At 37.3% G+C, this 15,578-nt stretch overlaps 1 protein-coding gene across 1 annotated transcript; it reads right to left on the bottom strand.

Annotated features, from left to right (window-relative positions):
* Nucleotides 1-513: 513 nt before the first annotated feature.
* Nucleotides 514-15,324, bottom strand: LOC136687347 (uncharacterized). Its single transcript, XM_066661733.1, has 13 exons — nt 15,238-15,324; nt 14,063-14,122; nt 13,573-13,929; nt 13,303-13,392; nt 11,495-11,666; nt 9,401-9,574; nt 9,103-9,276; nt 8,341-8,499; nt 8,054-8,227; nt 7,741-7,914; nt 5,756-5,929; nt 5,079-5,125; nt 514-1,073 (listed from the first exon to the last, which is right to left on the bottom strand). Exons 2-13 carry the CDS (start codon nt 14,115-14,117, stop codon nt 526-528), a joined length of 2,298 nt encoding a protein of 765 aa, XP_066517830.1. The 5' UTR covers nt 14,118-14,122; nt 15,238-15,324; the 3' UTR covers nt 514-525.
* Between the last annotated feature and the right edge of the window lie 254 nt (nt 15,325-15,578).

The raw sequence follows: 15,578 nt of genomic DNA on the forward strand, positions 1-15,578 counted from the left end.
AATGCCACACTCTGAGCAGGCAAAACAGCCAGTAGTAGCCATGGAATTGCAGGTACTTACCACTTTTAGTTGATTTTAGTTACTTACACCAGAAATGTTACTCCAAGGTCCAGTGGCAGTTTTAGTGCCTCTGTAATAAATATTCCTGTGGAGACAATCTATAAGATAGATCTATGGATGGTTAGTAAGTTGTAAAAACAAAAATAAGTACAGAAATAACAGTAGAACAAGTAACAGGAAAACCAGAGCGATCTTCTAAAGCTTCTTCTAAACAGGTACAGGAACAGCCAAACAGGTTGCCTGATCAGTCCAGACCTGAATCCTATCATTTAGACAAGACCTCAGTAGTTTAGTTACTTTCCACTGTGTTCCTGTTAATGATACACATTACATCAAATGACTTTATCAAGTATCAAATGTATCGATATTTTGACTTGAAAATTGATTTTAGAGCATAAAGATTTGGTTATCTGAGGTATTGATATATCAGTATCAATCCGCACATCACAAGTTTGTAGTCACACTTTATTCAATCTGACACAAATGCACTGAGGAGTCTGAACTGACCCAAACATAAAACCCAGCATAGAGGGGTTCAGTGAATGTCGTGGTGAATGTGTGTAAGTGTGTGAGTGTGTGTTTGTCAGTGGAGACGCTGTAGAAGGACAGAGTGCCGGCTTCATAGTCCACATACACTCCTACTCTGTTAGACCTGGAGGGAGGAGGAGGGAGAGCAGTGCTGATATAATTGTGAAAAACACAGTAACTGCTTTCAGAGCAGCTGAGACTCCAGGACTTTTCATTCCCTCCAAACAAACTGTCAACACTGTCTCCTTTTCTCCTGATTGATTTATACACCATTGAAATATAAACCCCTCCCCCACTCCACTCAGATTCCCAGTAACAGCGTCCAGTCAGACTCTCTCTACACAGAACCTGCCCATAGTGATTGAATCTCTCTGGATGATCAAGATACAACTGTCTCTTCTTCACACGCTCCACCTTCCTATTCCCCTCAGACAGATAGAGATGTCTGTGTGCTGTGTTTGGGTCCAATGTGAGTTCACAGGCATCTGCAAACAATCAAATGTGCAACTAACAATCAGATACACAACACAAAAGATACCAAAACATATGAAGATACAACACAAGAAATTACCTAAAAATTGATACACCCTAAATGTAAAACACACAAATAAACTCAACAAACAAAGATATACATATCACACAAAAGACACACTACCCACAAAAACACATATGAAAGAGGCATCATACAGTATGACAACACATGAAAAAAGCACGAACACAAGGACACTCAGTACACAAAATAAGAGAGTTCACAAGCAAATACAGTGCAGAGGAAGCAGTGATAATTACTTATTTGATTGTTTTCATTATAACAGAACCTCTGAAGTGTTCTTGGCTGAATCTGACATAAAAGTGAAACTTATGTACAATAACAATGCACACACATAAATGACCAAGTATTGGTTTTATTAACACATCTGGTATATTCAATTTAATATCAAATACATAATAACTGTACTACAGTGTATAAATGTACTAGAATGATACATGAAGGAGGAGGGAAAATTGATAAAATGACATCATAACTACTCTAAATTGTAAAAGGGAGCTATTATTTATCCCATAAATACCCTCAACAGCAACCTCTGTGACCAGGAGATGGTGCTGGGATTTTGTGTGCAAAGGACTTCCTAGATGCACTGATCATGGAGCTTTCAGGAACCATTGGCTTGGTTGATTTGCAGCAGAAGTCATTCGATATCCCCAGCCTTCCCAGGACATTTGTCAGAAACACAGCCATAGTGAGCGAGCAACCTGAAGGAGTCTGAGGCCTTCTCTGTCATTAGATCTGCTTCCTTTGGCAAACCACAGGCACATTTGTTTTGGGGCTGCAGACTGGGGCCTTAAGCTCTTGTTTCACATTTTTCAGGGTTCAGAGGTCTGAGGGTTCCTTTAAGCCCAGGGTGTGGCGTTGTGCATCACTGGACTAAACTACTGTACAGCTTCACAAATTTCCTAATAAATATCTGGCTGTAATTTCTATTGGCTTGCAGCAATAGTTTTAAATTAGTTGAACTTCCTGGCTGGAACCAGATTACTCCTGGGGTGAATCTCTAGTTCTCCTCTTTCTTTCCATTTCTGCAGTGCTGATCTTCCAGGATGGAAGTACAAACCCAGACCAGTTTGTGTACTCTCTTTCTTTGCCTTTTCACTCAAATGCTTGGGTTCCAGTGGTTTACATCAGGCATGATGACCAGTGCGTTAGTGGTGGGTTAAAGTGCTGATTTTTTCTGAGTGACAGAGGGAGAAGAATCCAACCCTAGTTCTCAACTCTAATTGGAAGTTTCAGTTTTTCAGACTAGGACCTCCCTGAAGTGATGACACATATATAATTCTAAGGTTGGTGTCTCTATTGCAGAGATCATTCAGTGTATATGAGTTATGTTTACTAATTTAATGATTTTTTTTATAAACAGGGACATGTTTGGCTTTGTCTTGCCTAATTGCTGTTCTTCATTTTCTTTATATTATTATAGCTAAGTTTGTATTCTGCACACATTTTCCAAACATTTTCACAGGTCACACTTTTCCTGCTACAACCAAATTCAGCACACACAGTAGAACCTAGCATAGATTTATGCTTATGCTAATTGGAGCAATCAGACTTATGGATTTTTAGAATTCAAGCTTCCAAATATGGAATATTTCCCATAGGAATATATTGGCCAAAATTTCAACTTGCTCTAACTCTGTCAAATTTCAGACCAGTCGCACTTATCCATCTCATTTTATTGCTCCATTTATTTGAATGGGGAAGGCTATGGGGGTGATGTCATAATCCACTAACTCGGGTGTCTTTATGAAATGGCTTTTTCAGCTAAATGTTATCCTCCAAAATCCTTATACTTCCACCAGGAAACTTAATTTAAACTGTAAATGGTAGGAAACATCCCCCTTTCTCATACCTATAAATCTGAAATCTCTTCACAGTAGAATTTTTGCATTATAAGTGTTTGTTTGGCACTAGGGAGGGTCCGAGGCCCCATAGAATTCAATGTATTTTTTGACCAGGTGAGCACACCTTTCTTTAAAATGTTTGTGTGTATTTACACTCCCATAACAGGAAGAATTTTTGTTCAATCTGCACAGTTCTTACACCAAAGGGTTCAAAGAGAACAGGGTCCTCTCATGGGAAATGTATGGTGGAAATTTCCAGAATACTGCCACTCTCACACAGACACTCATAGACATTACACATAGACTCATACACAAAGTATTCCTAATGCACAGGAATAACAGCATAAGGCACTGACTTAACCCTCTGGAGTCTTAAATATATGGAGGTTGAAAATAAATGTATTTTTACCTGGTTTTTATAAAAAGATAGGTAACAAGAAGTACCCATTCACATGATAATAGCATGATAATCTTGCCACTCTTATTGGAAGATTACGATGTGTGAAAACAGTATTTTTTAATCATATAAACAAATGCACATGGCTGTGTGCATGGCTGTTTACACTGAGCATGAAGCTCCAAGACTGCACAGCCATGCATTTCAGCTGCCTGAGGAGGAACGGCTTCATTCTGTGATGAGTAATCTAAATGTTTTTGACTTGTTTTTCTGAAGCAAGTTTGCCACTGTTTAGCTTCAATACTACACTAGTTCAGTATATATTCCAGCAACAGAATTTGTGAAGCTGACAGTAAATGTTTTGTAAATGCACAGAGGCACAGAGCTCAGCTGCTAGGGAAAAACCTGCTTGTAGTAAAGTTTGGGTGCTCTCTGCTGCTTTCAAACAGTCATCTGAAGCTCAGATGTATGTCTGTGTCATTGCTAAATAACTGAAAGAGCACTGTTTACAGACAAATGATTCAGTTGGTCTTACTGATGGGGTAGGGTGGGGAATAATGGGACATTATCTTTGACAAGGGGGAAGGGATTTCGCACCTGTGTTTCACACCTATCATGAAGAGTCAATATGTGAAACACAGGTAGCCAACACACATGTCTACAAAGTTCAGAGCTCTAAAGACTTCATAAATGTGTTTTTTTTCACTATATATCAGCAAATGTTTAGAGTTAATTTAAAAAAACAGTTGAATCTCATGTTGTTGCTGGGTTTGCACTGAATATATGCTTTTTTTTGGTAGGTAAAATTTGAAATTTTGAAAGGCAACCTATTGTGTGGACTGAGTATTTGGAGGCTAGGCTAGCGGAGCTTTGGCAGCAGCATTCTTGCTTATATGATCTGTCATCAACATTCTACCATGACAGGCATGCACATGAAAAATTATGGCAGGAAATAGCCAGTGTTCTTAAGTTGCCTGGTAAGCTTTGCTGTTTTTTGTTGTACTTTGCTGATGCTATCAACACTGCCCTCAGTTTCTATAAGCATCTCTCTCGCTATGTGTGTGTGTGTCTCTGTATATGTGCTTGAGCTTGATACATGTACTGAAAAATGCGTATGCAGACAGAACTGTTCCCGAGCTGCAACATACAATGTAAGTACCCACGTTGCATCACATTAGTCTGACCAAATGTGTTTGTACAGTTTGAAAATGTAAAACACAGGCGTTAAAACACATAAAAACCCAAAATAAATAGAACAAACCTTTAAGGTTATTTACAGTGTGTATTATGTGAAAAACAACAACATTATTATGTTAATACCTCATATATTCATACAATGCAGAAACCCTTTATTACTTACATATTCATTCATTGTTACATTAATTAGTTAATGCTAAGTAAATTAACCTTAGTTAATACATGACTTACTCATTTGGTCCTGCTTTAATGCTTCATTATTTCCTGATGATTTAATCCCTTAATTACTGTCAGTTCACATACCCTTAATATAAGTGGGGCTTCATAAACACAATTTACCAGTTTCCAAAGCAAACAGTATGGATAGCTACAAATTGTGAGGAAACGTCCTTAGAATTTTAGTAAAAGTGTTTTTTGATTAAAATTGTGAACGTCACCTTTAAATGCTGGCTATTAGTATTTTCATGTGTGAACATTATTCTGAACACAATGAACTTACATTTCCTTGGACCTGGTTTGACTCGGCTCACTCCTGCATGGTTCATTCTGAAAGAAGCAATATAATAATTATTATAATAATAATAAAAATCATTTATTTTACTTGTTTACGGTTTTCCCAAGCAGGATTCAGAGTTTCATTAGGACCCATGCCACATATTATAAGAACACGTGACAGCAGCACTGACAGAACAAAAAAAAGAGAAAAGAGCAGCTGATCAGGTAGGAAATAGGTACAGAAATAACAGATATACCACAAGAGAAGTGTGATCTATCTGAATGGAAGATGAGTTAGTTCTCATAATGATCTCCCAAACAGAAGATTGGCTAGTAAGTCTAAAATTGTAAAGATGATGAAGAGGGTGATCAGGGAAATATTCCTGAATGGGAGTCTGAGGTAAGTTGACAGAGAATATGTGGTATTCATTAATTCATTCATTGTCTGTAACCATTTATTCTGTTCAGGGTGGTGGTGGGTCTGTAGCTTAGCCAGAATCACTGGGCGCAATGTGGGAACACACACACTGCCCTTTGCAGTGTGGAACATGTGGTATGTTGAGTTAATTTTATCTTACATTTTGTATGTTGATCACTACTGATAAACTACAGGTAAACACTTTTCTCTGGTGTGCTTGGGTGCTACATGAAAGTGTCCAGTAAACACACAAACATACACACCTGAGTGTGTCCAGTCTGCAGGCTGAATACTTCTTTTTATCAGAGAGCAGTTTCCCCCCTTTGTCTCCTGGGTGATTGTAGGACAGATCTAGTTCTTTCAGATGTGAGGGGTTTGAGCTCAGAGCTGAAGCCAGAAAAGAACAGCCTTCCTCTGTGATCATACAACCAGACAATCTGCAGAGAGCAGGGTGGAAAAAAATTACATACATTTCAAATGGGGTTCAGTAAATGTAATTAAAAACTTTGAAAGAATAAATCAACAATCAAACACTATGTATCTGAAACATATTATGATAGTTTACAAAAATAATGTAATGAATAGGTCTACATGAGAACCTCTATATACACAGTATTCACCATCATGATATGCGCTCTTGATCCTGTCCTTGTTCTTAATTATAAAACCTGCTGCTACTGCAATCCTTTTAATTACACAGGTTTTGATGCATCCTCAACAAAAGTGGCAGTGCAGTAAAACTGTGTCTGAACTAGTTTCCTGTTGTTTTGCCGTCAGAGTGTTTAGAGTAATATTTACCAGAAAGAGCAATATTTACCAGAAAGGTTCTGTTTATTGAAGTTATGCAATAACATAATTTTCGGAGTAGGACCACGCCCAAACTCCTCCTCTTCGCCCTATATATACCCTGCAAATTCACGTCATTTCCGCATCAGACAAACACGCTTCATTTAGTTCAGGAGAAGAATCTCGATTTGACTGCTTCACTACATCAGCTCACTGCTCTGCGCTAGGTCATTCCTGCTGATCCCCATATTCGGAGCCATGTTTGGCCATTATCAAAGCCACAAGCCTCCTTGTGGGGGGGGGGGTCCGGCTTCGTACGTATTCATAAGCCACCCTGAACTCCTCCCCAAAGATTTCTGAGTTCACCTCAAAATTTCAGCCTCTACGGGCATGGTCTAGCAAAATAGTGCCAAGTACTGTTTGTCTTTTTGTTTTATTTCTGTGTTCAGCATGTGGAATATGCTAATTTCTCAGTTCTTGACACAATGTAATAAAACAGCAGTAAAACCACAAGATTAGAATCCATGAAGCTTCACACTAAGACAATTCTGAGCTGAGGAAAGGAAATCCAGGTCTCGTGCTGTGGGCGGAAAAAGTGTTGGCATCACCTAAACCAGTGGTGACCAACCAGTCAATCGTGACTGACAGGTCCAAGACTATGCATCTTGATTAAAATAAATCAAATGGCTGTTTCAGATGTAATGTTTAAGTTGTTACACCTGCATCATTTTGTATCCACTGTGCTTTGATTAGCTAGTTAAGCAGGGACATGTAAAGCTGCGGTCACACTGGGTTTTTGTCTTTGTGACCTCTGATAGGCTCTGTAGTGTTTTTGCCCTGTCTAAGTTAAAAGGGCAGCAGTGCTGACTGCTGCGTTTCAACACAGAAGATGTTTTACAACTATTTCATATGGATTGCAAGATACAACACAAGCAAGTGTCATATGCCATATTTCCACTGCTTGATTCCTACACTATGTGACTCTACTGAAATTTTCCACTCTCACAACTCTGTCCAAAATGTAGCTAGCAATAGAAACTGTAATTTTCAGAACCTTATTACAATTGTTACAGATACATATCAGATATACACAAAAAGATATAGATGTAGAGTAAGTATCAAGCAGGGATATTTTTTATCTGAGGTGCACATATGAAATCAGCACATGTCATAACTTTGAGAGCCTATGAAGTATTCCTGTATTTGATTTTTTAAAAAGAAGATTTCAAGCACGGTGTACACAAATTAATTAACTTACATACACATGTACACTGGTCCCAGATGTGAAATAAAACAATATAATATACTATACCATGAATATAAACTCTTGGAGTCTTTGTTTAAAGACAGAGAAAATATAATTTTAGCCAGTTTATTTTTAATATTTATAAAATAAATTTAGACAATTTGGAAGAAGCTTTAAAATTTTATCGCTCTTTAAATTAATTCACAGAAATGTAACCTGAGTTTCTCCAGTTTACAGTGTTCACTCTTCAGTCCAGCACAGAGCTTCTCCACTCCTGAGTCCTGCATGTCATTGTTACTGAGGTCGAGATCTTTAAGAGAGAAATTCTCTAGTTGTAGAATTGGACTCAGCTGTTCACAATTCTGTTCCCCAAGGCTACACCTAGATAGGCTGTATAGAGACAGCAAACAAATTACTGTGTAGAAAATTATATTTTTGAGCATAATAATTATATTTTTTGTATTATTGCAAAACAAATCCTCAAACAAACAAACAAAAAAAAACAAAACAGATCATCGGTAATACTGACCTAAGTTTCTCCAGTTTGCAGTGTGGACTCTTCAGTCCAGCACAGAGCTTCTCCACTCCTGAGTCCCGCAGGTCATTGTAGCTGAGATCCAAGTTTTTCAGACTGGAATTTTCTGATTGTAGAATTAACTGCACAGTGTCACAGGACTCTTCATTGAGTTTACACATCATAAGTCTGTAAAAGCACAACAGATCTTATCCCCAGTATAAAAAAAAGATGTTATAAATTCATGGTATAAAATTATGAAACTATATACATTAAATATATTATTAATTATAATCTGTAACCTGAGTATCTCCAAACCCCTTAATCTATCACAGATCTCCTCCAGTCTTGAACTACGCAGGTCATTGTCGCTAAGATCCAGTTCTTTCAGAGAGTTTTCTGGTTGTAGATCTTGACTCAAAATTATTATTAGCTCTTCACTGAGATTACATCCAGCTAATCTACAAAAGAGGAAAAAAGAGTGTGAGTAAAAAAAAGCAGATTCATACATTCTTAAAGATGCAGTTACTGTTGTTCATTTAAAGGCAGTCTTTGTTGTTTTTTGTTCATGTGTTTATCTGGACCTGAAGCAGGAAATTTTATGTAAATTAACCACTACAATTTTAAACATAAAGTCCTCGATTGGAATTCTCCAAATGAGCATGAACAGATGAGCTACAGTCAGTAACAATACCCTTTGTTTAGAGAAGTAAAAAGAACAATTCTGTTCTGACACCATATCAGTATCAGTGCTGGTCTAACAATGATTAACCACTCAAATAAGATCAAGACTGAAAGAGTCCTGTGGTCAGAAACTGATGGTGAATGGAGGCACATGTGGACTACAACAAGTTGCACTCTAATGAAACTCCTAGTAAATTTATAACTTAAGTAAATATTATGTATATGTCTAATATACTGGTAACTCTATATGTACACCTGAGCAGATTCTGTCTGACTGTCAGAATATAACAGATCTTACAGTGCATTGATGGAATACTTTTTTACATATCATTTAGTAGTAACAAAACGTTTAAAACCTTACATCAAATGTTGATATTTACCTCAGTGTCTCCAGTTTACAGTGTGAACTGTTCAGTCCAGCACAAAGCTTCTTTATTCCTGAAACCTGCAGGTCATTGTAGCTGAGGTCAAGTTCTTTCAGACAGGAGTTTTCTGACTGCAGAACTAATTTCACAGTGTCATAAGATCCTATACTGATATCACACATTTTAAGTCTGTAAAAAGGACAACAAATACAACAGGTATTATGTAGAAAACAAGACATAAGAAAGATATTTTAATTTATTCATATACATTTGTAAAATATAACAAAACATTACCAGCACCAGTAACACTGACCTGAGCATTTCCAATTTACAGACAGAACTTTTCAGTCCCTCAGAGAGCTTCTCCAGTCTTGAACCCTGCAGGTCATTGTAACTAAAATCCAAATCTTTCAAAGAAGAGTTTTCTGACTGTAGAGCTTCACTCAAAACCTCAATGGACTTTTCTGTGAGATCACAGCCAGCTAATCTACAATAGAGGAAATAGAAGGTACAACCTCATTTTGCAAAAATGTTGTGACATTGAGCAAAATGCAAATAAAAAAGATGCAATTATGGGCAAATCATTTAAACCCTAAATGTAATTTAAAATAGAACTAAGATAATATTTTAATTGTTAAACTGAGAAAGTTTATAGGTTTTTGAAAAACATTTGCCCATTTTGAATTTGATGCCTGCAACAATTCCCAAAAAAGTTGGAAGAGGGTCATGTTTACCTCTGTGTTACATCACGTCTTCTTTAAACAATACACTGTAAACATGGGAACTGAGAAGACCTGCCACTGTAGTTCTGAATATGAATGGAAAAATATGTCTGCGTGGCAGGATGTTGCTCCAAAACCTGCATCATCTATATTGTTCAGCATTAATGGTGCCTTCACAGAAGTGCAAGTCATCTATGCCATGTACATTTATGCCCCCTCATACCAGCATTGATGCTTATTTTTGGATTTTGTGCTTATAACAAGCTGGATGATCCCTCTCCTTTTCAGCCCAGAGGACACAGCATCCATGATTTGTCATACCACAGGACACTTTTCCACTCAGTCCATCTTAAATGAGCTTGGGCCCAAAGATGGTGACATTGTTTATATATTCCTCTTTGTATCTGGTTTCTTATTTGCATTTGTGAGTTTTAAGTTGTGTTTGCAGTGAAAAACTGTGTGCACAGAGAGTGGTTTTGGGAAGTGTTTCTGAGCCCTTGCAGTGATTTTCACTATAGAAATGAATCTGTATTTAATTCAGTGCCGTCTGAGGGCACAGGACCAGAGTTAGCTAATATTAGTTTTGGGCTTTGTCACTTGCATATGGAGATTTCTTCAGATTCTCTGACAGTTTTAATAATATTATGAGCTGTATGTGATGAAATACCCCATTTATGTACTATTTTAAGGTTTGGATTATTTCACTGTTAGTCTATGCAGTCCTTCACAGAGAGGTGAACCCCCTACCCATCTTTAATTCTGAAAGACTCAGCCTCTCTGAGAGGCTCTTCATAAACCCAATCCTGTCACTGACATGTTGTCAATTTATCTCCTTTTTTTAAGCATTTTGTCCTCCATCCCAAATATTTTGAAACCTATTGCAGGTATCAAACTCAAAATGGGCAAATATTTTTTTTTAAACAAATTTCCCAGTTTCAACATTTGCAGTATTGTCTTTGTTTTATTTTCAAATAATTATAGATTTTAAAAGATTTGCACATCGGCACAGCAGGTAGTTTCACAGTCACACAGCTCCAGGTTCCTGAGGTTGTGGGTTTGAGCCCTGCTCAGAGTCACTCTATAAGGAGTTTAGTATCCTCTCCTTGTGTCCATGTGGGTTTCCTCCAGGTGCTCCGGTTTCCTCCCATAGTCCAAAAATACACTTTGGTAGGTGGATCAGCTTGCTTAAAAGTGTCCATATGTGTGAGTGAATGTGTGAGAGTGTGTTCTCTTGTGATGGACTAACGCACCCTTCAGGATATGTTCCCACCCTTGCTTAGTGATTCTGTGTAGGCCCCTGACCCACCGCACCCTTGAACTGGTTAAGTGATTATAGAAAATTAACAAATGAATGAATTTGCTCAGGGTTCCACTTTCTGTTGAATTGGGGTTTTAGTTGAGTGTATTTGAATCTGTTTGTGTTATTCACTTTTAGGCATGAGCTGCAGTGACATGGTTTTCAGATGAATTTGCTTAGGCCAACAAAATATTTTTCTCCAACCTGCATGTGCATGCAAACAATCACAATTTCAAAATTCCAAAACCAAGAAATTTTTCATTACTACATGAAATCGTAATAATTGTGGGGTGAGCTGAAGAGGAATACAGGCATACATATTTAAAATGTAACGTGGTTCATTAAACTGCATATTTACCAGTATACAATTACTACATCACTCACTCACCGAGCTTTTCTGCAGTTTGTGATCGCAGGGATAAGTCTCCTATAACCTGCTTGTGAGGTATTGTATTTTCCCAGATCCCACTCATTCCTGACATTCACTGAGTGGAGATGCATGTATGCTATTGCTGAGCATTGTACAGGAGACAACTTCCTTTTGGAGTGTAAAGGTGAACCTAAAGAGAAATAAAAAATATTTACATGTATCATCCAAAAACCTAAACATAATAAAACTTGATGAGTGTTTTTTCAAATAAAAATGTCATTAAATTAATTAATAATTTAACAAAAGTTTATTTGACCTAGACCATTTCACACACACACACACACACATATATATATATATATATATATATGTATAAATAAAACATATGGAAAATAAAACATTGACTTTTTTCCCCACAGTTTAAAAAAAAAAAAACCCTGAACTATGCACTAAAGCAGTAACATTCCATATTTAGGTTTATTCTCTCCAGAGACGTTATTTAACAGGCATCTTAAACATTTGCAAACTTCTACATAAGATAAAGATCAATATTTTTAATTTACCAAAAGATAACAGGTGCGGCATGTCCCTGCATGGCCTTGAAAACTGACCCATTAAACTGAATAAGAAAACTGTAAATAAGAAGCAAACGGCTGCCTACCTAAATTACATTTTAGCTTTAAGGGGAAAAAATCAATGAGAAGATAACATCAGCATCAGCTTGTTTAACACTACAAGCACCTAAATCCAGGTGATTATTCGAGAGCTGTGGCTTCCAATACCAAAACCAACAGTCAGTCACAGTGGCCAAATGAATGACACTCATTTGCTTTTTGCTTCACCATCACCTCCTTCCCTTCTGTGTTTTTTCTCTGTTGTCTTTGTGTAATGGACATGTGTAAATGTAATCGGTGCATCTCTACTAGGCATGCCCTCTATATTTAATGAATTTTGATATAAATGGAATGAACACTGAGATGGAATCTGTGTTCATGTTATATAATTCTTTCAATATATCAATGTTCATTCCATAAAAGTAAAAGTTATTTAAATTTTTCCTCTTAGGCTTGCCTTAAAACAGTGATCACCCATAACACTTAACTGAATACCTCTTTCAGTGTCCACCTTATCATCTCAACCTGACCATCAGATCATACAGGAGCACTTTGTGGTTCTACAAGTACAGATTGTAGTCCACTACTCTGCATATTCTTATCCCACTTTCCCCCTGTTCTTCAGCGCTCCGGACCCCAACAGAGCAGGTATGATGTGGTGGTGGATCATTCTCAGTGCTACACTGACACGGTGGTGGTGTGTTAGTGTGTGTTGTGCTGGTACAAGTGAATCAGACACAGCAGTGGTGCTGGAGCGTTTAAACACTGTGCCCACTCACGACCCACTCTGTTAGACACACCTGCCTAATCTACAACACACAGACTACCCAGAATCACTGGGCACAATGTAGGATGACACAACCTGGATGGGGCATGGGTCCATTACAGGGCACCACACACTCACTCAGTCACTCACAGGTACAGACATGCATGGCCTTTTGCATGGCCAATCAATCCATAAACATGTGTGTGTATCTGTTTATCTAAATAAAATATCCAAAATACAAATAACATTACACATTTACCTATGTAAAATCTTTGTTTAGAAACTAATAAAATAATAACTCAAAGTCTGTCAGTCAGTAATCATTCAGTTCAGGGTCAGGGTTGAGCCTACCCAGAATCACTGGGTGCAAATTAACAAGTTATTTATGTATTAAAATTATATGCAATAATTAGCGAGATGCTTTTGAAATGGTCCGTAAAACTTACGTTTCAAAATAAAAGATGCAAATATAATGGATCCAAAACTAAAAAGTGAAATGCAGATCAGAGCAATCTTCCAAGCCTGTAAACCTTGTCCTAAAAAAACATATTTCTGTTAATTTATAAATATATATTCTCAGTAAGCAATTATTTATTGAATTGTATAATATATGTAAAGTTTGATGACATTACAGGTTTGCATAAATGATACATTAAAATATTTTAGAAAATGATTTTAGGAAGATGTTTTGGTTGTTTGAAACTAATGAACCTTACCTTTAAATTTAACATAAATATTTACATCATCGTACCCTGATCTGGACTCAATTAAACAATTGTAAACTCCCTCATCAGACGGTTGGACTCCTGAGAGTTTCAGAGAAGTGTTGCCATTTTTCAGGTGATCTTTAAATAAACTTGTCCTCCCACTGTAACGCTCAGCTTGCTCATCACTTCTGTCTGCATGATCTTTGTAGAGGTGTACCGTCAATGTTGTCTCTTCCAGTTTAAGCCACTCTACTCTCATATCCTCAGCACTGGTGTTAGGTTGGAGAGAACAAGGCAGAATCACATCTTCACCACTGTACGCCACAACAGGATCAACTGGACCAACCACCTTAATGCTCTGTGCAACTAAGAGAGCAACAAATATAAATATTACCTCATCTGTTGAACAAACAATAGCCAAATACATTTTTGGGGGCCGGTTGTTGCTCTGAACACACTCAGAGTTTTTAGTGACCTGATCTGCTATGTAATCACATACCTGATATGGTTTTCATGAAGCCAGTCAGAATCAGCAGAGACACACAGAGGAACATCTTCCCTAAAAAACAAATATTTTATCTTTTATGTTTGGCACAAACACACACCACATCAGCACAAACTTCATCTATCAGAACTACAAATGGTTGAATGATTACATAGTAATCAGCTTACTTTGATTATTGGGTTATGAATTATGAAGTACATTTTTATGAATGAATGGTCACAAGTTAGTTCACTGTCACTGGGGAAACTTCTACAAGTCTTCTACAAACAGCTGAGTTTTTCTTTCTCATTCTCCATCTGAAATGGCTCCATACTGGTCATGCATAACTCATGCTTCTGTGCCCAGAGGGAGCATTATACTGTAAAACCATTAAAAGCTGTCTGGGAGTCAGTCACATGCACAACAGCCTAATGCTTAATACAGAGAGTGGAAACAAACTAGAGATTTAGTCTTATTTATTTCTAGAAGGAACAGGAAATTTATTTTGCAATAACAAGCACCTTTTTCTGAATGGCATTATAAACCAGGAAGAAGAACAAAAACAAGTCAGAACACATTCCAGGCAGGCTTCACTAAAAGTCACTGAAGCAAACATATTTTTCTGGACTTGTTTTTGTTCACGTCAATAATTTTAACATATTGCAAATCAATCCCCCAGCTACTGCCATAAAAAATAACAGGATGCCATAAAAACTATTCAATAATACTACTGTAAAATAATATTTAATTTAAAAAGTCACTGGACTTGTCACTGAAATCCAGGACAAACAATACAACCCATCAGAAATCTGAGACCAAAGATTCTTTCAGTCTTCAGTAAAGAAGTTCAGCTCTGTCCTAATCAGGGAATCCAGTCTTACAACATAAATAATGTCATTGATCTCAATTTGACTACTGTAACTAATCACAAAAGATCATATCTTCACATATCTTCTCTACTGAGGATATGTCAGTAGAACGCCCTGTCTGTAATTATAGTGCTGGGAGATGTTTCTGACAGAGTGATGTGCACTATGGCAGGATGTTTAATTCACAGTGGGAGTTGTGGTCTGGAAGTGAAGCTAAATGTTGATCATTACGTTAGCACTGGTAACACACACAATTTAAGCTGTAAATGACATGATATGGAACGTTTACACAGCTGCTATCAATAAAAACTGTTTACTTACCACATTATATCTCATGTTCTCTCCTTGACGGCGTCCACAATCGGTGTTACTTTTATTTTCTGGTCCCACCTGCTGCCCTATTCCACCTCCACCTGTCTCTGTCATGTACCCCATGCAGCCCGGAGAACCAATAAAAGTAGTGAGGAGGCGGAGTCACTGTCAATCATTTCTGGCATCAGCCAATGGTTTATCAGAGAAAATAAGTCCAAGAAGGCGTTAGCTGTGAAGTGTCTATAGTTGTTAATACCTGGTGTTTTCTTCAGTGCCACAGTAGAAGTACTAGCCTCATAGTATCAGTATGAAAGCAGTAGTATTAGTCACATTAAAAATAGGCTACGTTA

The sequence above is a fragment of the Hoplias malabaricus genome, chromosome 2, assembly GCF_029633855.1.
Source record: "Hoplias malabaricus isolate fHopMal1 chromosome 2, fHopMal1.hap1, whole genome shotgun sequence".
In the NCBI taxonomy this organism is placed as follows: Eukaryota; Metazoa; Chordata; class Actinopteri; order Characiformes; family Erythrinidae; genus Hoplias; species Hoplias malabaricus.